General features: G+C 37.7%; 1 protein-coding gene across 8 annotated transcripts in view; it reads right to left on the reverse strand.

Moving 5' to 3' along the window:
* The window catches only part of RAPGEF6 (Rap guanine nucleotide exchange factor 6), a 192,166-nt gene that overhangs the window by 78,879 nt on the left and 90,689 nt on the right, over positions 1-22,598 (reverse strand). For 7 of the 8 annotated variants that reach the window (XM_047873242.1, XM_047873234.1, XM_047873224.1 and 4 more), the window contains 5 exons: positions 20,199-20,330; positions 7,632-7,809; positions 5,337-5,473; positions 2,835-2,993; positions 2,091-2,243 (listed from right to left, as the gene is read on the reverse strand). In XM_047873242.1, coding sequence (XP_047729198.1) covers positions 2,091-2,243; positions 2,835-2,993; positions 5,337-5,473; positions 7,632-7,809; positions 20,199-20,330 — 759 coding nt within the window. Of the gene's footprint in view, positions 1-2,090; positions 2,244-2,834; positions 2,994-5,336; positions 5,474-7,631; positions 7,810-20,198; positions 20,331-22,598 lie in introns of those variants that run through there. The other variant, XM_047873274.1, reaches the window with a different exon arrangement.

The raw sequence follows: 22,598 nt of genomic DNA on the forward strand, positions 1-22,598 counted from the left end.
CGTGACCAATGGGTCAACAATGATGGTAACAGTACAACACACAAATCCATGGCAGTAGAAATGAATTAATTAATGGGGAAGAGGCGAAGGTTCATCCTTACAGAAAAAAATGACAATAAATGTAGGAAAAAAAGGAAACAGAAGATCACCATTTTATTAAAAAAAATTTTATAACATGTTTATTTATGTGCTTAATATTTATTTATTTTTGAGAGACAGTCAGAGCAAGAGCTGGGAAGGGGGAGAGAGACAGAGGAAGACACAGAATCCAAAGCAGGCTCCAGGCTCTGAGCTGTGAGCACAGAGCCCAACGCTGGGCTCAAACTCATAAGCTGTGAGATCATGACCTGAGCCAAAGTTGGACTCTTAACAGACTGAACCACCCAGAGCCCCAAAAGAACACCACTTTAGGCATGAGCCAATGCAAGACCGGTAAACAGAGGTTTGCAGGACATACTGACACTATTCCAGAGCATCTCCCATCTAAACACTTATCAATTACAAAGAACACAGTCGTGACTTTATAGTTAGGAAACTTCGCAGACAGACATCAATATGACCAGTGATTAATGTAAACTTCACCAATGGTGGGACAGGTTGACATTACATGCTCCCTGACATGGTGCACAGAGAAGAATACATCATTTCTGTGGGATTCCTGCCAGAAAATTACGACTTGAGTCTGGGCATGAGGAAACACTGGAAAGATCCACACTGAGGGTGACCCTAAGAAATAAAAGGTCTGTACTCTTTAAAACTGCTGAGAATATGAACAGAGAAAGACTGTTCCTGGGGTGGAAAGAAGTGACATGACAACTAAATGCAACTGTGTTCCGGGATAAGATCCTGGATGAGGAAGGAAAGAGAGCCACTGTTGGGATAGTTGGTGAAAATCTAAACAGGGTCTGTAGGCTAAATGGTTGTACTTTATCAATTTTCATTTCTCAACTTGAAGGTTCTATGGTGTTTATGTAGGAGAGTATTCTTGCTTTTAGGAAATATACAAGAGAATATTCAGAGGGACGAGGCATCACATATGCAGACTGCTCTCAAATGGTTCAGAGAAAGACTGGTGAAAATGGAGAAAAAGAGGTGAAATAAATGCTAATAGGTGGGGAATCTGAGGGAAGGACTCTCTATACTGTCTTTGCAACTGTTCTCTAAGTTTGTAATTATTTAAAAATAAAGAATTAAAAAACATGAGCCCTCATAAAAAGATAGCCTATGGCAATCCACCCATATGTTCATCTTTTCTACAATAGAAAGCTTAGATTTATCAGTTTAGAAAATGAAAACGCATTCTAGAATAGCCTGACTCCTGGGGAAAAATGCACCTGACATCAGTCCTTCATAATATTAAATAATAAGCTCAAGCATTTGTAATGAATAATAACACATTTACTAATTTTGCAACCAGGACTAACTTGGAAAGAGAAATGGTTATATGTTTTTATTTCCTCTTTCAATTATAATTTCTCTATTTTACATGCGGAGGTCTTAAAAGAGACAGGGTAGTGAAGAGGATGGGGAGGAAGGGAGGCAAGGGGCAAATGGGCAAAGGGTAGGGGAGAAAGGGAACTAGAGAAAACAATATGGGGATCAAAATTCAGACTCTACAATGTACTAAGGCTTTTGATTTACCTCATTTAGCCCCAATAAAACCCTGCCATAACATTCTTGTTTTCAGATAAGAAAAATGAGTGTCAGAGAAGATAATGTCTACTTTAAAGCCATAAATAACCAGTAAGCACTCTGCGTTTTCACCTACTACTTTAATTTTCTGTTTTGTTTCTAATTATTGCTGTCTTTGGTGAAATTAACTCCCCTTATCAATTGATCATAAAATAAATTTGAAAAACTGTGACTGGTATATTCTAAAATAATATCCTATCCATACTGATATTAGATGGCAATGCCATTCTTCATTACTAAAATGTGTAAAAACCAATGGAGAAGCAAAAGAACCAACACATTTGCTTAAATTAGATTCTAATGTTAATTATCTTGCACTACTGAAAAAGTGGTTCAAAGCCTTTTAAGCAAAATGAAAGCTTCTGTCAGCGACTAATATAATAAATAAAAACACCCACCTTGATTACAATGTGTCCTTTCCTGGTTCCGCTCCGATCTAGTTCACGGTGTTCATGCACCATAACAATTTCTCCCTCTTCCTCAACTTTATGGGTGTTTTTCTCCACATGATTTAAAATTCTCCAATAATCCTGCTGGGCTATGCAGACAAACTGTCCGAGAATAACATGGGGACAGTTAATGAAACTGTAGTACATAAATATATCACTATGCACCAAGGTAGAGCACAAAGGTAAGAAATCGAGTGGCATCAGTTCTTTTTTATTCAGTCCCTTTAACTCTTAATAAAAATCAAGGTGAAATAATTCATATACAACGAGACCAAAGAAGTCAAATCCATCTGAATTGTGCTCTCAAAGAAGAAGTGAACATCTACTCTCAAAACTGACACTAGGCAAAGAAAACATGAAGCAGTAGTAAGTTAGAAACAAAAAACTCAGAAGTTCCTATTTCTTTCCTTTATTTAAAAAAAAAAAAAAAAGAACAGAAAAAGGAATAAGCTGGCTAATGCCAGATATAAATTTAACAAACCAAAATTTCGAACATTCTCTTCTAAAAATTTATGCTTTGTTCAAATCCACAAATATTTGAGTCACACACAAAATCTAGTTTCCTTTATTAACTGTGAGCTTTTGACAACTCTCAATTCTCAAGTCAACCTATTTTATTTTGAGGAAGAAAAAACAGGCTCAGCCACTTTAAATCAACAAACAAGAGTTACAAGACTCAACAGATAACCTTACCTGACAATCATCTACTTTAGTCCTAACAACTCCATGCATATACTGCTTATCCAGAGTGGGAGTAATTCCAAAACTATTTCCCATAAAGAGATTTTCAACTTTTCCATCTGGATGAGTGATTTCTACAGTGCCGTTTAAAATAACATACCATGAGTCAAGCTACAAAGAAAAAGACAGGTTTTAAGAATCTTTTTAAAAATATAGTTACAGTTAACTTTGAAAAATAATCAACATATTGAATTTATATAATTTAAAAAAGAAAAATAGAGATCTGATTACATATTACTTTATACTCTGTCAGAAAACAGTCTATGCCCATCTACACAAACTAATAAAAGCTCATTTTAGTCTTTCTTCTTTTAGTCACCAAACGACATCAGGGGACTTTCATAATTGACTAAACACTCAGAGAAAAATTATGTAATGGTTAAAACCACAAACCTTGAAAACTAAATCCAGACCATGCCACTAACTGGGTGAGTGACTATGGGCAAGTTATTTAACCTCTCAGAATTCCAGTTTCTCTACTTCTAAAATGGGCTTAACAACAGACCTATTAGGGCCTTTCTGTTAATTAAATGAATTTATGCATACCAAGTGCTTAGTACAGTGCCTGGCACATAGCAAGCACTCAAAAGAAAAAAAAAAGTAGCTGGTAATTAATTCAGAAATTCTGATTTTCAAGGCAGAGATGACAAAACATTCAAAATTTCTCCTAATGTTAAGAAAATACTGCCTTCATTTATACAGCAACATATAATGCTCCTAGAAGACAATTCAATATGTAGTCATCAAAGAACACTTTTGTCCTTCAGTATGGCTCTTACCAGCCTAAACTTTTAAGTGTGATTTATGGGAAATCTGGGTTATTAGTTCTAAAGGAGAATCAGTAGCAATAAGAAATATTTTTTTAAGTGTGTTTCGGTTATTTCAAATATAAAATTCACTCACTATGGAATTTATGGATAACATAAATTACTTGAGGACAGGGACTGTGTCAGATTTTTCCACCACAACACTTCCTGTATCTAGAACAGTACCCAACACAAACCAGGCATACACCAAAGTTTTGCTGACAAACTGTGAAAAATTAAGAGAATACAAAAACTTGCGGAAAAGAAGAGTTCTTCAAAACTCCACTGTTTACAAAGTTGCTGCTAACAGTTTAGTTTCTCTATGTTTATATTACTTTATACTGTTGAAATACTTGTCTTGTTTTTTAGGAAAATTTAATAGTATATTCATGAAAGTTTTTTTCTTGAGCATATCCTATGAGCCAGATGTTTAGAATACGGGGAGAAAGCACGTAAATGAAGCTAGAGACATAGCCTCTGCCTTCAAAGAGCTTCTATCAAATTTTACAATAACCTGAATACCACCTACATAATATTAGACCCTGTGTGAGTAAAACAATTATTTAAGCATTGCTTATTACCGAATTATAGTTTAGTCATTTCTAATTTTTACTATTAGAAATATGCTGCAATGAACATCTTTTGGCATAACTCTGAGTTTTACCTTATGTACTGAGCAAAGACACTCATAATGAGTGAAATAGGATAGAACCTGTTAATTCTTCAAGGCCCGTGTTAAAAATTTCTAAACGATTTTCCAGAAATATTGTTTATATTCCTATTAGCAGGATATGACAATTTTCATCAGTTGACATGTCAGCATTAATTTTTATCAGTTTGATAAGAAAAACAGTGAAGTGATTCATAGCAGCAGTAATACCTTTCAAGTGCTCTGCATCCTTCCTCCACCCACCCAAAGTTACCAGCCAAGCATTTCTTTTAAAAATTTTTTTTTCAATGTTTGTTTATTTTTGGGACAGAGAGAGACAGAGCATGAATGGGGGAGGGGCAGAGAGAGAGGGAGACACAGAATCGGAAACAGGCTCCAGGCTCCGAGCCATCAGCCCAGAGCCTGACGCGGGGCTCGAACTCACGGACCGTGAGATCGTGACCTAGCTGAAGTCGGACGCTTAACCGACTGCGCCACCCAGGCGCCCCATCAGCCAAGCATTTCTTAACAACAACCTGCTACCACATAAATGCCTCACCTGATAGCAACCCACCAGGAGCCATAAGTATCAATACATTTTCCTCATCTTTTTTTTGAAGTATAACACAGAAAATGGATACGGAGAGTAATACTCAATAAATATTTTAAATAATGATATACAAATAGAATGATTAAAAACTTTTCTTTATGTCTTACAACTTAATTTGAGAAGAGCAAATATGGTTCAATAAATGTTCTTTATTGAACATCTATTCTATGCTAGGTAAGTCTATGGCTGGGAAGTAAAAATTAAAACAAAGTAAAGCAAAATCAAAAGTAAAAACTTGTATCTTCACAAATCGTAACTAAGCCAAACTCAATATTCATGTAAAAAATTGTATACATTTCAAAACTCAGGATTTACAAAAGACTAAGGAAATTAAATCATTCTAAAAATTACCTCCCACACTAAAAAATAGGTAACATTTGCTAGCCTACCTCTTGCCCATCTTCCAGAATAACAGCTCCGGCCTGCTCTACCACTTCAAAAATCATTACTGAGCAGAGTTCTCTCCTTACAGACATGGTCATGTTTGCAAAAGCAGGGAGCTGGTGCATAAACTCCAGTAACTGTTCTATTAAAAAAAAAAACAACAGAAATTTTGGTATAGAGACCATCAAAGACTAAACTTTACAAATTCAGTAAAATCTAGAATTGAATACTCAATTTTCTAATCAACTTAAGAATTTATGCTGCCAATGTACAGGAACCAAGGTACAGATGAATGCTGGCTAAAAAAAAAAAAAAATCAATGATTTAATAGATAGATTCAAACTCACACAAAAATATAGGCAAATTGGAAGATAACCAGGATTCACAACCTCACAGAAAACCACAGATTCAAATGCAGTAATTTTCCTAGCCTGAGATGTCACTCCATGGTAGTTAAGTTAGTGATGTCCTTCAATCTAACTCATCAGTGAAAAAGTCTTTGATCTAGTTCTTATCAGGCCAGAATTAGAGAAATGTTATTAATAAATGTCAACAATTAAGTAATTAAGGATAACAAATGTGAATTCTAGTTCCAAACTGTCAAACCAACTTCAAGATAACTCTCTTTATAACCAACAAATGCTAATGAGCCAACATTCTCTGGCACAGATATGAGAGTAATAAACATAAATATAAGGGAGAAACAAACATACAGTCAGCTAAGTGATGAAACAGAAATAACTATAAAGTGGTATCTGCCCAGATAATTAGGAGTTGATTATATTTCAATTTTTAAAAAAACTTTGCAAATAGCACAGTATACAATTCTTTACCATTAAAAATGCATTTTCAGTTTCTGCCCAGACAATGTTCATAACATGAGTCTAAACTGCAAGTTAATGAACTATACTATGTCATTAGAATGGCAAGGAATATTCAAATGTAGTGATCTTTACTCACAAAGATTATGATTATTTAGTAGCAGCATCTTCTGATTTGAATTAGTAATACGACTGTTATAGAAGGGAAATCTAGGATAAAATCTTAGTTGAATCATAACAATATATAATGACACACTAAGTGAGTCTAGGAGAGGATGGTTTCAATCCATCGACCTCTGGATGATGGGCCCAGCATACTTCCAACAATATATAATGACACTAAGTGAGTCTAGGAGAGGATGGTTTCGATCTATCGACCTCTGGATGATGGGCCCAGCATGCTTCCATCCACCGCACCACTCTGTTTGCACTATAATGACACTGAGTAATCTTTGCTCTTAAAGGTAACATTAGCATCTTTAGTATTATTTAATCTCCCAAAGTAATTAGTTCTGTAAGAAATTACAAAAGGGAAAATTCATAAACTTTTATCTACAAATAACATATAAACATTTTTTTCAAGCTAGAAGTAAAAACATGACTTTTGCTAACATTTGAAATTTTAAAAAAGCTAGACATCACTGATGTACTGTATTTGAAATATCTCATGGACATGAAGGAGGAAATTCATGCATGTCAAGCTTTTATCAACTGGAGCAGCCACAAGGTGAGGGCTACATGGCTGTGAAATCTATCACCCCAATACTCACCAGAGTTGATTCAGATGATCTGGCTGGCTAGGCAGGTGTCCCCTTCCTCCCTGACTGCTCCATGGGCATCCCTCTGCAAGCAGTGTGCTCAGTGGAAGGATCAACTTCCCAGATAGGGGATAACTGACTGTTCTTTAGTCAAGGGTATACCAAAAGCTGTACTCTCCTGCTGGAAACTCCAAACAAACTCTCCAGTTGGCGCAGCTAGACTCAAAGACAGCTCTAAACCTCTTGTTATTCACAATCTTGTGCAGTCCCCTCCCATATTGTATTAGGATTGCTTTCTGTGACACTCCTGAGGCCAAATCACAATGTGGCATCTGCCTTACTCTTCCCCTTGATTACCTGCTTTGGGGGAGCCAAATGCCATGTTGTGGACCTCTCTATGGAGAGGCCCACCTGACAGGGAACTGAGGTCTTGTACTAAAAGCCATGCGAGTAGCCACCTTGGAAGTATATCCTCTAGCTCAGCCCAGTGAAGCCTCAGAGAACTGCAACCCTGCTGATATTCTGACTACAACTTCATGAGACACTGAGCCAGAACCACTCAGCTAGGCTGTTCCTGAATTCCTGACCCACAAAAATTATGAGAAAATAAATGTGTGTTCTTTTAAACCACTAAGCTCCAGGTAATTTGTTATGCCACAAGAGGTTAACTACATATGAATTAAAATATAAAATTCTTATTGTGAATAGATATATTTCTTACCAATATCATCATCAGTTTTGTCTGCAGGTTCTTTCTCAAGACATTCTCGAACAAGATCTCGCCCCTGTAGTGGATCTGTTCGATCAATCTCTTCATCTTCCTCTTCCTCATCTTCAGAATCAACAGGTCCTTCTGGAAGACGTGTTAAATCTACATCTCCTACCTCACTTTCTGTAGCCTAAAGAAAGAAATCTTGATCACTTATTCATGTTGTAAAAATTTTGTCACAGCCTGAATTAATCACAACTACCCCTCCTAACAATATAAACAACCAGGCAATACTGTGTTCTATCAAAAACAAAATGATACTTATTTGTAAAAGGTTTCACTCTTCAAAAATATGGGCTGAATGTTACATAGTATAACATCCAGGGCTCAAATCTGAGCCAGCAAGTATAAAATGGTCAGGAGATGTAAACACCACTAAATGCATTCATCACTATTTTCTAACCAACATGTGTATTTCTTTTTTAATTTTTTTTTTTTAATTTTTTTTCAATGTTTTTATTTATTTTTGGGACAGAGAGAGACAGAGCATGAACGGGGGAGGGGCAGAGAGAGAGGGAGACACAGAATCGGAAACAGGCTCCAGGCTCGGAGCCATCAGCCCAGAGCCCGACGCGGGGCTCGAACTCACGGACCGCGAGATCGTGACCTGGCTGAAGTCGGACACTTAACCGACTGCGCCACCCAGGCGCCCCTTTAATTTTTTTTTTTTTAACGTTTATTTATTTTTGAGACAGAGGGAGACAAAGCATGAACGGGGGAGGGTCAGAGAGAGGGAGACACAGAATCTGAAACAGGCTCCAGGCTCTGAGCTGTCAGCACAGAGCCCGACTCGGGGCTCGAACTCACGGACCTCGAGATCATGACCTGAGCCGAAGTCGGCCGCCCAACAGACCTAGCCACCCAGGCGCCCCTCAACACGTTTATTTCTTAAAAGTAAAACATTTCCTAAACCAGGAAGTGCAGGAAGGAGTTTACTAACAATCATTTCATGAGTATCTATTCGTCTATGCTGGGCGTTGTAAATAAGATATTCTTTTACCACAAAGATTCAGAGTACAGTAAATAGGCAACCATGTAAATTAAGAACAGAAGTGTAAAACTGAAAAGTGCTAAAATAGACCAACTGTGAAGTACTGAACACATACTTACAATGTCCCAATACCCTTTTGGTGAACCTAACAGTATGCAAAGATGAGTTGAGATTATCCCAACCAATGTTTGAAGTAAACTTATATTTACAACCTCAACTTTGGAAATATATTTGTAAATATAATGTCTCAGATATCTGTGAAGTAACTAGCAGATTTCTAAAAAAACGAAATTTAAATGTCATTCAGAGCAAACAATGATAATGTTTTACAGAAAATAAAATTATCCTGAAATGATTATGTAATACTCCTGAACATTATATTCACTTGATTCATATTAAAAATGAAAAAGCATGAATACTGAAGCATTTACAGAAACAATGGGTTGAACATACAGGAATTTCATAATAATAAGCATACAACAGGTGTGAGTGAAGAGTATGACATCTTCATTCAAATATTTAAGTGTCATCACCTATACTAAACATTTACTGTTTTGACTGCTCAGAAGAGCCCCTTTCTTCTGTTAGGGACTTACTGTTCCTCTCTAATTTAACCAAGAGATTCCAGTGAAGAACACTGTTCTGCCCCTGACTATGGAAGCTAAGGCAGAAAGAACTCTTGTCTTCATTTTTATAACTGGAGCTACAGGGCAGAGCATTCTTTTGTCTCTGGTTACTGCTTGGGAAGAATGTGATAACAGCTACATGGGAATGCCATTCTGTGATGAGAGAATGGAACCAATTGGCACGGAAAGGGGCAAGGGAATGAGAAGGAAGGACACTGAACAAGAGACAGACATGGAAAGATACAGAGCAACAAACCAATACAAATAGAACATGCATGATAGAGATAGCAAGAGCAAAGCAAGTGAAGCAAAGAGCACCTGTGACTGAAAGTGCTGGGGGCGGAGGAGGAGGAGCAAAGGCAAACAAGCTGCAGGGAGCCACAGAACTAGATAGACAAGGCAGGGGCACACACCTGCAAGCAACCAGGTTCCCTGAGGCCAAAGCTGCCTCTGCTTTCTGGCTACGGAACTTTAGAATTTAGGGGGAGATATTTCTGAATAAAATACCCTTGGAACTATTAGAACTTGTTCTAATTTCAAAAAATAAGATTTAAAATGTGTACATGCTAACATGACTTTCAAAAACCTAATTTATTTACATGTAATGATTTTAATCCAAGAAACTAGTGTGAAAAAAATACTAAAGCCGTATTTTTCATACAAGTTTATTTAATTTTTCAGACTATAGAAGCTCACCCCCAGAATAGCCTTTTTCCATTTTATCAAATTTTAAGAACAATCTACCTTTGGGTTCTTAAACCACTATCTTCATCATAATTTCAAGTTTTCATCCTATGAACCGGACTATTTCAACAGTCTCCTAACTTTTTATATTATATCTGATAAAAACATAGCTCATAGCAAAAATAAGCAAGATTCAATTCATGTATGTGGATAAGAGGCAAGGTCTATTGTCATCTGTGTAAAAAGTGAAGATATCTAAAAAGAAAATTCTTAAAAAAATTTTTTTTTAATGTTCATTTTTGAAAGAGAGGAAGAGAGACAGCGAGCACGAGTGCAGAAGGGGTTGAGAGAGAGGGACACACAGAATCTGAAGCAGGCTCCAGGCACTGAGCTATCAGTACAGAGCCTGACGCATGGCTCAAACTCACAAACTGTGAGATCATGATCTGAGCCAAAGACAGACGCTTACATGACTGAGCCACGCAGGCGCCCCTTAAAAAGAAAATTCTTAAGGGAGAATGGAAGTCAAGGGTACAGTTTGTGAGAAGGGTGCTTTTAAGGATATCTGCAAAGTAAAGAATATAACCTATATTTACAATTGTCTTAACTGTACTTTTTCCAAAGTAGAATAAAAAGAAAAAGAATGAATATCATTTAACAGAGATTAAACTCATAAAATGTTACAAGTATACCAGAAGGATGAGGCAAAGTAAGAATTAAAAATAAAAAAGGAAGGAAGTCAAAAACATGCTAGAATCTTACAAAAGAATTTTCTTCTTCTTACAAAAGAATCTTGTAATTTATTTTTTTTTAATTATTATTTTTTTAACGTTTATTTATTTTTGAGACAGAGAGAGACAGAGCATGAACGGGGGAGGGGCAGAGAGAGAGGGAGACACAGAATCGGAAGCAGGCTCCAGGCTCTGAGCCATCAGCCCAGAGCCCGACGCGGGGCTCAAACTCACGGACTGTGAGATCATGACTTGAGCTGAAGTTGGACGCTTAACCGACTGAGCCACCCAGGCACCCCAAGAATCGTGTAATTTAAAAATAAGTACATAAAACAAGCTATGTAGAATCCAAGGTCTAATTCTTTGACTAAGCAAAGGGAAGTTAGGTTTTTTAAGTTAGGTCATTTTAGATAAAATGACCATCAGGAGTGGAAGTCATTGCATGATACTTCTGAGGATGCAGGCGTTGGAAACAGTTTAATTCTCTAATAACTAGGTGAGAATTTTAAATATGTATTACTCAAAATGTCCAACATATAACAAAAACTTACAAGAGAGAAAGAGGAGGAGGGAAATGTAATACATAACCAAGAGAAAAATCAATCAATATAAAGAGACCCAGGAATGAGAGAGATGGAATTAGGAGACATCAACTTCCAACATTGTAAGTAAGTTTTAAGATATAAAAGGAAATACAAATATAAGTAGGGTGAAAATGGGAAATCTAAATAAATGTAAACTCTAAGAAGAGTAAACTTGAAAAGAGGCAATAAAGGGCACCTGGTTGGCTCAGTTGGTTGAGCAGCTCAGGTTGTGGTCTCACAGTTCCCTACATTGGGCTTGCTGCTGTCTGGGCAGAACCTGCTTTGGGATCCTTCGTCTCCCTCTCTCTTTGTCCCTCCCCTGTTTGCACTCTTTCTCTCTCAAAAATAAACATTTATTTAAAAAAGGGGGGGGGCAATAAAAACTACCCCAACTGAAGCAAAGAACAGAGCCATAAAGAAAATTTACCAGAGTCCAAGAGACTAATAAAATCATTATCAAAAGTTGTTATAAAAAATGTAGGTCAACAGATATGCCAAATTTGTTAAGGCAGGGTACACAGAAAATCAGAGCCCTGGCCTTTCAACTACTTTATCCTAGAACCTGGAATACAGCAGAACCTCAAGAAGATAATGACAAGTAAGTTATGTGTAGCGGGAAAAAAGTATATTGGTAAAAGAGCTAAGAGAACAAGTTTAGGGGCGCCGGGGTGGCTTAGCTGGGTAAGCCTCTGACTTTTGATTTCAGCTGAGGTCATGATCTCAAGGTTCCTGAGTTAGAGCCCTGCAGCAGGCTCTGTACTAACAGTGTAGAGCCTGATTGGGATTATCTCTCACTCCCTTGCACTCTCTCTGTCCCTCCCCTGCTCATGTATGCACTCTCTCTCAAAATAAATAAACATTAAAAAAGTCCATTAAACTTCTGTTTTTCCGTTCCTGCAGTGTAAATGTGTCTCTGTGTATATGTGTAAATAGAATTTGGTGAGGCTAACAGTCTGAGGAGATTTTTTGATGACTTTGCCTTCCCCAAATAAACCACCAGAGGATATCCTTTTCCTGTTTGCATCTAGATAAAGAATGAGGGGAACTATAGGTTGGAACGAAAAGTTATACAGACTTAACAAAAACTGCGTTTTCAATTTCAGAGCCAATATTAAGCCAGAACCTTAAATTTTCAGCGCTTCTCTTTGCTGCATTCTCACTGTGAGTACTCCATTCTATCTTTTTCATGGACCACTCAGTCCTTGTTTCCTGTCTCTCTGGTTAGCGGAAGAAGCCTGTGAAATTGACCCTTCACAGTAACGCTGTCTGGAAGAGCCCATTCCATAATCTCTACAATAGGTCAGGCAGGTCAAGGAAAGACTCCTTTGCCCTAGATAATCAAGCTTTAGTCAGTAATGATCCTCTGCATTTTCCCTGGAAACAATATTGGTTTCTACTTTCAAGTGTAATTCAACTAAAAAAAAAAAAAAATCTAGATTACTTCCTAAGTGCCAAAAGTGTGCTTAACTCATCAGGGAATACACACGAAATAAATTCTGCCTCCACAAATTTTCCACTCATGACCCACAGAAAAACTGCTGTGGGGTTCCAAGATCTGAGAGACCAAGTGAAAATGTCATCTAGGTGAAGTGGCAGGTAGAAGAGCATAACCAAAACACAGGGCTAGGAAAAAACAAACATGTTCAGGGAATAACATATGTATTTTGTTGTGAACCAGAATCTAGAATGTTCAAGTGGGGAATAGTGGAACATAAAGCCAGACTTGCAGACTGCGGTTAGAAGTCAAAGACTGAAATGAAATGAAGAGTATAAATCAGATAATGGTGAAACAAGCTTTTATTGTTTTTTAAATTTTTTTAAATGTTTATTTATTTTTGAGCAAAAGAGACAGAACATGAGTGGGAGAGGGGCAGAGAGAGAGGGAGAGACGAATTGGAACCAGGTTTCAGGTTCTGAGGTATCAACACAGAGCCTGACGCAGGGCTTGAACTTTTGAGTCCTGAGATCATGACCTGAGTTGAAGTCGGACGCTTAACTGACTGAGCCACCCAGGCACCCTAAAGCACTGAAGCTTTTAAAATATACAAGTAGGGGCGCCTGGGTGGCTCAGTCGGGAAGCATCTAACTTCGGCTCAGGACATGATCTCATTGTTCGTGGGTTTGAGCCTTGTGTCATGCTCTGCAATAACAGTGTGCAGCCTTCCTGGGGTTCTCTCTCTCTGCCCTTCCCTAATTCTCGCTTTCTCTGTCTCAAAATAAATAAACTTAAAAAAAACTAAATACATAAAATAGAGGAGTAAAGTCATACTATTTTTAGAATTTATTTCACGTGGGAGTTTATAAAATGTGAGTAGTCAAAGATAAATGAGATTATGACTAGGACACACATTTTTATAATTATTTTTTTTAACGTTTATTTATTTTTGAGACAGAGAGAGACAGAGCATGAACGGGGGAGGGTGAGAGAGAGGGAGACACAGAATCCAAAACAGGCTCCAGGCTCTGAGCTGTCAGCACAGAGCCCGACGCGGGGCTCGAACCCACGGACTGCGAGATCATGACCTGAGCCGAGGTTGGCCGCTCAACCGACTGAGCCACCCAGGCGCCCCAGGACACACATTTTTAACGGGAATATTAAAGCAAAAGAAAGCACGTGGTATGGCAAAGCTAGGTCAATGTCCAATGACCATCCCAGTGGCAATGGGGTGCCCCAGTTCTGGAGAGACTGGCAGTAGACTTATGAAATAAGGACTCACGCTACCATAGAGAGAGTAATTGAAGCACTGGGATTTTTAGGACCACGTTGACTTCCTGCAGAAAAACTAAGAAAGATAGACAGGTGATGAATGTGTGCCTGAGGTTTCTAAAAAAGAAGTTAACGAAAAGACAAGTGCTTTATTTCACAATATTCCAGCTCTTGCTGGTATAAACAGACTGAAATAAATAGAAAAAGGAAATCTAGAAAGAAGCATTCCTTATTTGAGTATTCTATGAAGATACATAAAATATTTATTCCAAGAACAATTTAACATCTTAATGTATAAGCTTACCTACATTTTAAGCTTATCTGATTAGAAACATATTCATATCAAAATGGTAACTTGCATTTTCCCCAGACTGTGGTAAATGCTTTATTTTAAAGTTTCCTTGAGAGCCAAGGACTGTTATATTTAAACCAGAAAACATGAAAACTCTCAAGAAGGAAATGCATAGGAGCACAGCCACATATGTGGCCATATAAAATGGTGTTAACAATGATCTTGTTAAGAAGTGCTGTTCAAATGTCTCTCTTCTCTCCTCTCTTCGAATCTCCAAATTAAAAATACGTGCATTAAAAAAAAAAAAAAAAATACCTGGGGCACCTGGATGGCTCAGTCAGTTGTTCGTCGGTCTTAAGCTCAGGTCATGATCTCAAGGTCCCTGAGTTCAAGCCCCACCTCGGGCTCTGTGCTGACAGCTCAGAGCCTGGAGCCTGCTTCAGATTCTGGATCTCCCTCTCTCTCTACCCCTCCGCCTCTCACACTCTGTCTCTCTCTCACTCTCAAAAATAAACGTTAAAAAAAAAAAAACTTGCATTACGTCACAAAGCTTTGCTTATACTATTAGAAGCCATGACTAGGTTAAGTGTTCACTTTTAAAATCTTTCAAGTGCCAAAATTTGGATAACCAGACTACCTCAATTATTGCTGGCCAATGTATACATACACAGACAACATAGCCTGTAACTTAACGGTGTATTCACAGCTTGAATGGTACTCCAAACAAGGACTGAGGTCAAGAAAAGACTAAGGTTCACTACTGAATTTAACTCTAAGCACTCTTCTTCCCTTTGTTTTAGTCTGAGGATCTGATTGGATACACACACAAATTGGTTGTTATTTACCTTATCTGTGTTTTAACTGTAGGTCTAGAAATTCTGCATTTGGGGGTAACATTTTATCAATCTATTATTCTGTACTTATTCCTTTTATTCTCTAGTATTTAACTTTAATCTTTTTCAAAATTTTATTCAACTTTTTAAAAACTGTACACTCTAGGGGCGCCTGGGTGGCGCAGTCGGTTAAGCGTCCGACTTCAGCCAGGTCACGATCTCACGATCTTGCGGTCCATGAGTTCGAGCCCCGCGTCAGGCTCTGGGCTGTTGGCTCAGAGCCTGGAGCCTGTTTCCGATTCTGTGTCTCCCTCTCTCTCTGCCCCTCCCCCGTTCATGCTCTGTCTCTCTCTGTCCCAAAAATAAATAAACGTTGAAAAAAAAAAATTAAAAAAAAAAAACAACTGTACACTCTATTTACATCCTTCATAAAGTGTGTTAGAGAAATACTAATGTTCACAGAGAAAAAAGCTAAGAAAAGCCTAGCTAACATAATAAAAACTACTCACAAACCTACCACTAATAGAAAACATTATTACCATTTGATCCTCTTTCATTCAGATTTACATTGCATGTATAACATATATACAACGTATGTAATTATGTATTTAAGTATATTTATTTTAACATAGTGGTTTCTTCTGTTTTTATCTTTGTTTTTAACATAAACTGTTTCTATCCACTGGCTATTCTCTTCAAGGAAGTCCAAATTTGAGGATGTTTACCTTCTTTGGCCACTCTTAAAAAGATTTTATCTTAACTTTTTACATATTTGACTTTGGTATTATAATTTTCTCCTTTCTATATCTGAATTCCTGTTTTGGTTCTAGATTTCATTGTTTTTTTGTTTTTGTCTGTTTACTCTTCCTAAATTCATTAAAACCTACTTTTATCTTACTGTTTACTTTCTATGTTTAATTGCATCATCTTTTAAACTGTACATCTCCGAAAAAAAATAAACTATGACTCCATTCATGTGACCTTCTAGAAGATGTGTATAGGCAGAAAACAGACTGGTGGTTGCCAGTGGCTGGGGATCAGAAGGGAATGACTACAAAGGGGCAAAGACTACTGTCTGAGGTGATGGAAACGTTCTATGTCTTCACGTAGGCTCTACTATATATAAACATATAACATCAAACATACATGTCAGTTAACATCAAACATATACAAACACAATTAACGATGTAGGAAACAGAATGAATATGACTTGGTGCTGAAAGTTATGATTTTTTTTTTAAATGCCTATTTATTTATTCTTGAGAGAGAGGTAGAGAACAAGCAGGGGAGGGGCAGAGGGAAAGGGAGACAGAAGCCCAAGTAGACTCCACAACCTCAGCATGAAGCCCGACGTGGAGCTTGAACTCACAAACTGTGAGATCATGACCTGAGCTGAAACCAACAGTCAGATGCTTAACTGACTGAGCCACCCAGGTGCCCCTAAATGTTATGATCAAGGGACAAGAGCCAATGATAACTTTCAGGTTTCAGGGATGGTGCCTTCCTCACTTTGTAATGGAGGGAGTCCTTTCACATGCAGGACAGCTGGCAAGGATACTTGCCCACAGTTTATCCACATTAAAATTAATCTTATAAAAGGTAGAATGACCTGTATAGAGTGCCACTGAGCAAGGAAAACATACAGGAGGGTGGAGCAGGGCAGCCACATACAAGGGCCTAACAGTACAGCAGAAGACCTCCAACTACACAAGTAGGGTACTCCAGTCTCAGCCTCAGGTAGGGAAACCAGTAGGTAGACATTCTGTAGATACAAGTGCAATGTTTCAGGAGCTCCTCCAGGATCCTGCCAAAGATACAGGACTCTGCTGTGTATAGCTCATCTTCTAGTGTATAGTAAAGCAAGGACCTCTCCAAAAGACCCTGATCTCTATCTGGGCACTATCCTTTTGTCCTTTCTCTCACAACCATCTAGGGCTCTGTTCCTTGCTCCAAAAAGTTGGTTAACATCTGGTTTGGAAATGGATATACTTGGGTTGCCTGGGTGGCTAGTTGGCTCAGCATCCGACTCTTGATTTGGGCTCAGGTCATAATCTCACAGGTTGATCAGTTCGAGTCCCACATCGGGCTCCTCACACTGACAGTGCAGGGCTTGCTTGGAATTCTCCCTCTCTCCCTCCCTCTCAACCCCTCCTGCACATGCTCTTTCTCTCAAAATGAATGCATAAACTTAAAAAAAAAAAAAAAAGGATACATTAGTGAGATCAGGTACCTATAGTTTGACAACATCACATGTCTGCTATATGATTTCTCTTAGCAAGGTCCAGACATTCTCACTTATCCTATAAAAAATCTATAGCCACATCCTTGAAATTCATTAATCCATGGTAAGTCTTCTCTGGGAAAAACAAAGAAGCCATAGAAGCTATACAGCTCTACTTTGACTTTTAGGTGTGCAACAACTTTTTTTTTTTTTTTTTTTTTTTTTTTTTGAGAGAGAGTGAGCAGGCAAAGGCAAAAGGAAGAAGGAGGGAGGGAGGAAGGAGAGAAAGAGAGCATGTGCATGAGAGAGACAGAGAGAGAGAGAAAATCTCAACCAGGCTCCATGCTCAGCACAGAGCTCAATGTGGGGCTTGAACCCACGATCATGGGATCATAACCTTAGCCAAAATCTACAGTCTTGGATGTTCAACTGACCGAGCACCCAGGCACCCCTAGGTGTGCAAGACCTCTTATTTCTTTCACATGATACTTCCTTTGGGGAAAGCCAGAATCCATGGAGCACACTATGAGTGTCTCCAGAGCCACTGCGTTTTTTAACTGGACTTTTAAAAAATCCCTTGTTCTGTGTACTACACAATGGTAATGAGAGAGAATTCCTTGTTCTGTCTACTATAAAATTGTAAACAGGACATATACATGGCTAAAGCAATGACCTTTGTGGAGAAAAGCTATGCATAATCGAAAAATAGAGCTTCTTTTCCATTTTGTCTCTGCCTATAACCTTCCCATAAAAGAGAAATGTTGGGGCACCTGGATGGCTCAATCAGTTAAGTGTCTGACTTTGACTCAGGTCATGATCTCATGGTCCGTGAGTTCTAGCCCTACGTCGGGCTCTGTGCTGACAGTTCAGAGCCTGGAGCCTGCTTCATATTCTGTGTCTCCCTCTCTCTCTTGCTCAAAAATAAACAAACATGTAAAAAAATTTTTTTAAAAAAGAGAGAGAAATGCTGATTTCCCTAAAATATCTGAATCTGCGTAACTCAGTAGAACTATAATGTCTATAACGTTTTCCTCAGACAACAATGATTTCATTTCAAAAGACCAGTAATACATGGTAGCCACTTGCCATATGTGACAATTGGTCACTTGAACAGTGGCTAGTCTGAACTGAGATGCACAGTAAGGTTATATTAAAGGTTATATTAAATTCTGGCTTTGAAAGACTGTCACATCCCCATGCTGCGCATGCACCCTATGCTCTGCTGCGTGGTACCTTGGAGCCAGCGGCACCAGAGCCTGGGCTGGCAGACCCTTGCTGCTCCATCTTGCGCCCTGCCTGGCCTGTTGCAGGATTGGCAATGCAGGCAGTAAGAATGTTGCAGCCCAAGAGGCTCTAGAAAGTTGGTTGTGGATTCAGGTCACTGAGCAGCAAATGCACCACTTCAACCAGCTTCCCAACAATCAGCTCAAAGCCAAGCTCCACAGAAAATCACAACTCTTCTGTGGCACTGCCCGGTTACCATGGAACCACCAGCCACAACAAACCTAGGAGAACCCCCCCCACCCCCAAAACTCCACCTGGAACTCCACTAGTAACTGACAGCCCAGAAAGGTGAGTTTCTGTGTGATGGAGCAAGCCTCTAACATTCAGCGAGGTAGTTTACAACCCTACCTTAGCCTTCACTTCCTGCTTGACTGAATAAAGCCTGATGGTCAGCCAAAGTTTATTTATTTTTCGAAGGACAGATTATTTACAGTTCTCTACTCTGCCATTTTTGCTGATATCCTATCCTTATTGTTTAAACAAGTGGCATTTACCTCTTCAATTACTTGTGCTAGAAGCACCCTAAATAACCCAGAATCACATTTGTGAAGTCATCTTGAAAAGTCCACTACTTTTCTAAAATCCAACACTAAACAACCTCTAAGTTGTATATCAAATACTATCACTGTTAATAAAAATCACCTAGTAAATTAACTTTATCATATTAATTTTTACATGTACAGGTTTACTTTAAATTTATATTAAAATAAATTTAAGAATTCGGGCTACTGAAGACAGGATAAAAAATTAAGTAACCCCTAATTTTTAAACACTGATTATGTGTGAAATGATAATACTTGGATATATTGTGCTAAATGAAATATATTATTCAAATTAATTTTACCTGTTTCCTTTTACATTTTTAATGGGGCTACTAAAAATTTAAGAAAGCATTTACAATAAAAAGCAACTCTACACCTAGAACTTAAAAAAAAAAAAAACAGCAACTCTTATTTTCTTCAAGACTACTTATAAAAAACTTAGTCAATTACAGTAAAATTCAGCCTTTTTATAAATTTAAGTTCAGCTGTTTCAAGAACTATTTTTTAACAAAGCAAGGATTATATATTATTATGAATTCCCCTGGATAAAAGTAATGAAAAAGAACATTACATTGGGGTACCTGGGTGGCTCGGTGAGTTAAAGCATCAAACTCTTGATTTCAGATCAGGTCATGGTCTTACAGTTTGTGAGACTGAGCCCCACATCACGGCCTTGTGCTGACAGTGAAGAGCCTGCTTGGCAGCTTGGGATTCTTGGTCTCCCTTTCTCTCTGCCCCTCCCTCACTTGTGCTCTCCCTCTCTCTCAAAATAAATATATAAAAACTTAAAAAAAAACCCATTATATCCATACACTGCTGAACCGTATTTAATCACTCTCAAATGATAGATCACTTCTTTAATTAGGCTTACAATTTTGAAAAAATATAGCAGATTTTCCCAAAGACCTTCTACCTGAATTTCATACCCTACTTAAAAGATAAGTGATCACCCAAAGCACAACCATGGGATATTTGGCAAAATAAAAAAGCCGTATGTACAGCACACAAACTCCTAAGATATTACCTGGTAAATATCAGATAAACTGCTGCTCCCAGAGTCACTGGCGATACTACAACCAGACTGACTAGAAGACACATGAGTCACCTGTGGATGAGGGTTGTCTGTGATGTGCATCTTGGTAAGATCGGCTGGAAGCTGAAGAAGAAAAATAATTTAATATATTCTGAACATATATAACCATAGAATTGTTCAATCACTATACTGTACATCTGAAACTAATATAATACTGTTAACTATATTGGAATTAAAATAAGAAACAATAAAAAAATTAAATAAAAACTTGTCAAGAGTTTTTGACATATTGTAATTTCTGCAACAAAGTTTGGTTTTATGTACATTACTGTGCAACCCCATTTCTAACCCAAATTCCCCACTTTTAGGAAAAATCTTCGGAAATAATAAGAACCAAATTAGTACTATGACACTGTTAGTCAAGCCTAGACAGGAATTCACTGTGTAGATTCCAGAAGAGATTACCATTAGTAATGGTATTTCAGAGGAAAAACTTTGCCCCTCTTTTGTTTCAAATAAAACTATCAGCTACTGCCACCCTAAAGTGTTAACAATGTGAACACACACACACACACACACACACACACACACACACACCCCACTAACACAAAATAGTCATTAGTATGGAAAAAAAAAAAAAAGGCAGTATCTTGGGTTAAAGTACAGCATCTGGCAGCAAGACTTAATAGTTGACTGCATTCCAAATTTCAAAAATTTTATACCCTCTTTTCACATAATATTGTACCAATTTGTAGTTGGTCCCTAAAAAGTTTGTTAGTAATCATGATTTAATGAATGTCTATGCTAGGTGTAAGGATACAAGAGACTTAAGAAGGAAATTATTCTACATTATCTTTAGTGCGGTTATGCTTTTATAAAGGATGCAAGTTTGTACAATACCTTTCATACCAAAAAAAAAAAAACACAACACAACAACACAAACCTCACAAAATAAATGCAATAGGAATTAAGATAAACAACAAACCACTATGCTGCAGAGGAGTGAAAGAAAGTATTAGATAGGAGGCATGGTGATCTATTTTCCAAATAATTCCTCTGCAACTGCTATTCAGGAACATTAAGAGAAATCTACTTGCTTTTTAAATTTTTTTTTTTAATGTTTATTTATTTTTGAGACAGAGAGAGACAGAGTATGAACGGGGGAGGGTGAGAGAGAGGGAGATACAGAATCCAAAACAGGCTCCAGGCTCTGAGCTGTCAGCACAGAGCCCGACAAGGGGCTTGAACTCACGGACTGCAGGATCATGACCTGAGCAGAAGTCGGCTGCTTAACCGACTGAGCCACCCAGGCGCCCCTCTACTTACTTTTTAAAACAGGGGTTTCTCATTGCTTTAGTGCAAAAAAACATTAAGGAAACATGCATTTAGTTTTACTAAAAACTAAATAAACCTTAAAGGAAAAATGGCCAAGTCTGAATTCTATTATCTTAACAGTAGTCACTGCAATTATCAAAACTACACACAGAAATGGTATCACATATGCCCCTGCTGATAATAGTAGGTAACTAACTCAGATGAATTCTCTAACTAAGGTAAACAGAAAAACTGGAACACACACAATATGACCTTTGAGGTTTTGCTGATTCATAAAGATGAGATCAAGAGATTCAGAAGCACTTCTGAGTCACTGGTTAAAGAGACAAAAGTTATATTCCAAGGCCTAGCATATAAGGGCTGTTCTCTGGAAGGGGACCCTGGAAAAAACATTACACTCAAGTAATGAATGTGATCCAAAAGTAAACTGATGCTCATTTTAGAATCCATGTCAATCCCTGAAGTTGTATTAAGGTTATACAGGGTTACTAGTGCTTCTAGTTAACTACTGGAAGCAAATGAATCTTTACCATAAAAATTTTGCATATACAACATACATTGCTCAAATAAATCTAAGCACATTACAAGACAGCATTGATGAAAACAGAATAAACTTCAGACAACAATGAAGAACTTACAAATAACGCAGTAAACAGATTTTAAAATAACTGTATTTAATATATATAGCAGGGGTTGGCAAACATTTTCTTTAAAGGACCAAGGAGTATATATTTTAGACTTTTGTAGGCAACATATAATCTCTATACATACTTCCCTTTGACTTTTTTTTTTAAACAACCCCTTAAAATGTAAAAATCATTCTTAGCTCTCAGGGGATACAGCTCACTGGCCATACATGTTCTAGTATAGCAATCCATGGTAAAGACACCTGCACTTTGAATAACACAGGTTTGAACTATATGGATCCACTTATGAATGGGTCTACTTACATGTGGATCTTTTCAATACATTGTAGTACTGCAAATGTATTTTCCTTATGATCTTCCTAACATTCTTTTTCCTAGCTTACATTATTGTAATAATACATATAACAAA

The sequence above is a fragment of the Prionailurus viverrinus genome, chromosome A1 (genome assembly GCF_022837055.1).
Source record: "Prionailurus viverrinus isolate Anna chromosome A1, UM_Priviv_1.0, whole genome shotgun sequence".
NCBI lineage: Eukaryota > Metazoa > Chordata > Mammalia > Carnivora > Felidae > Prionailurus > Prionailurus viverrinus.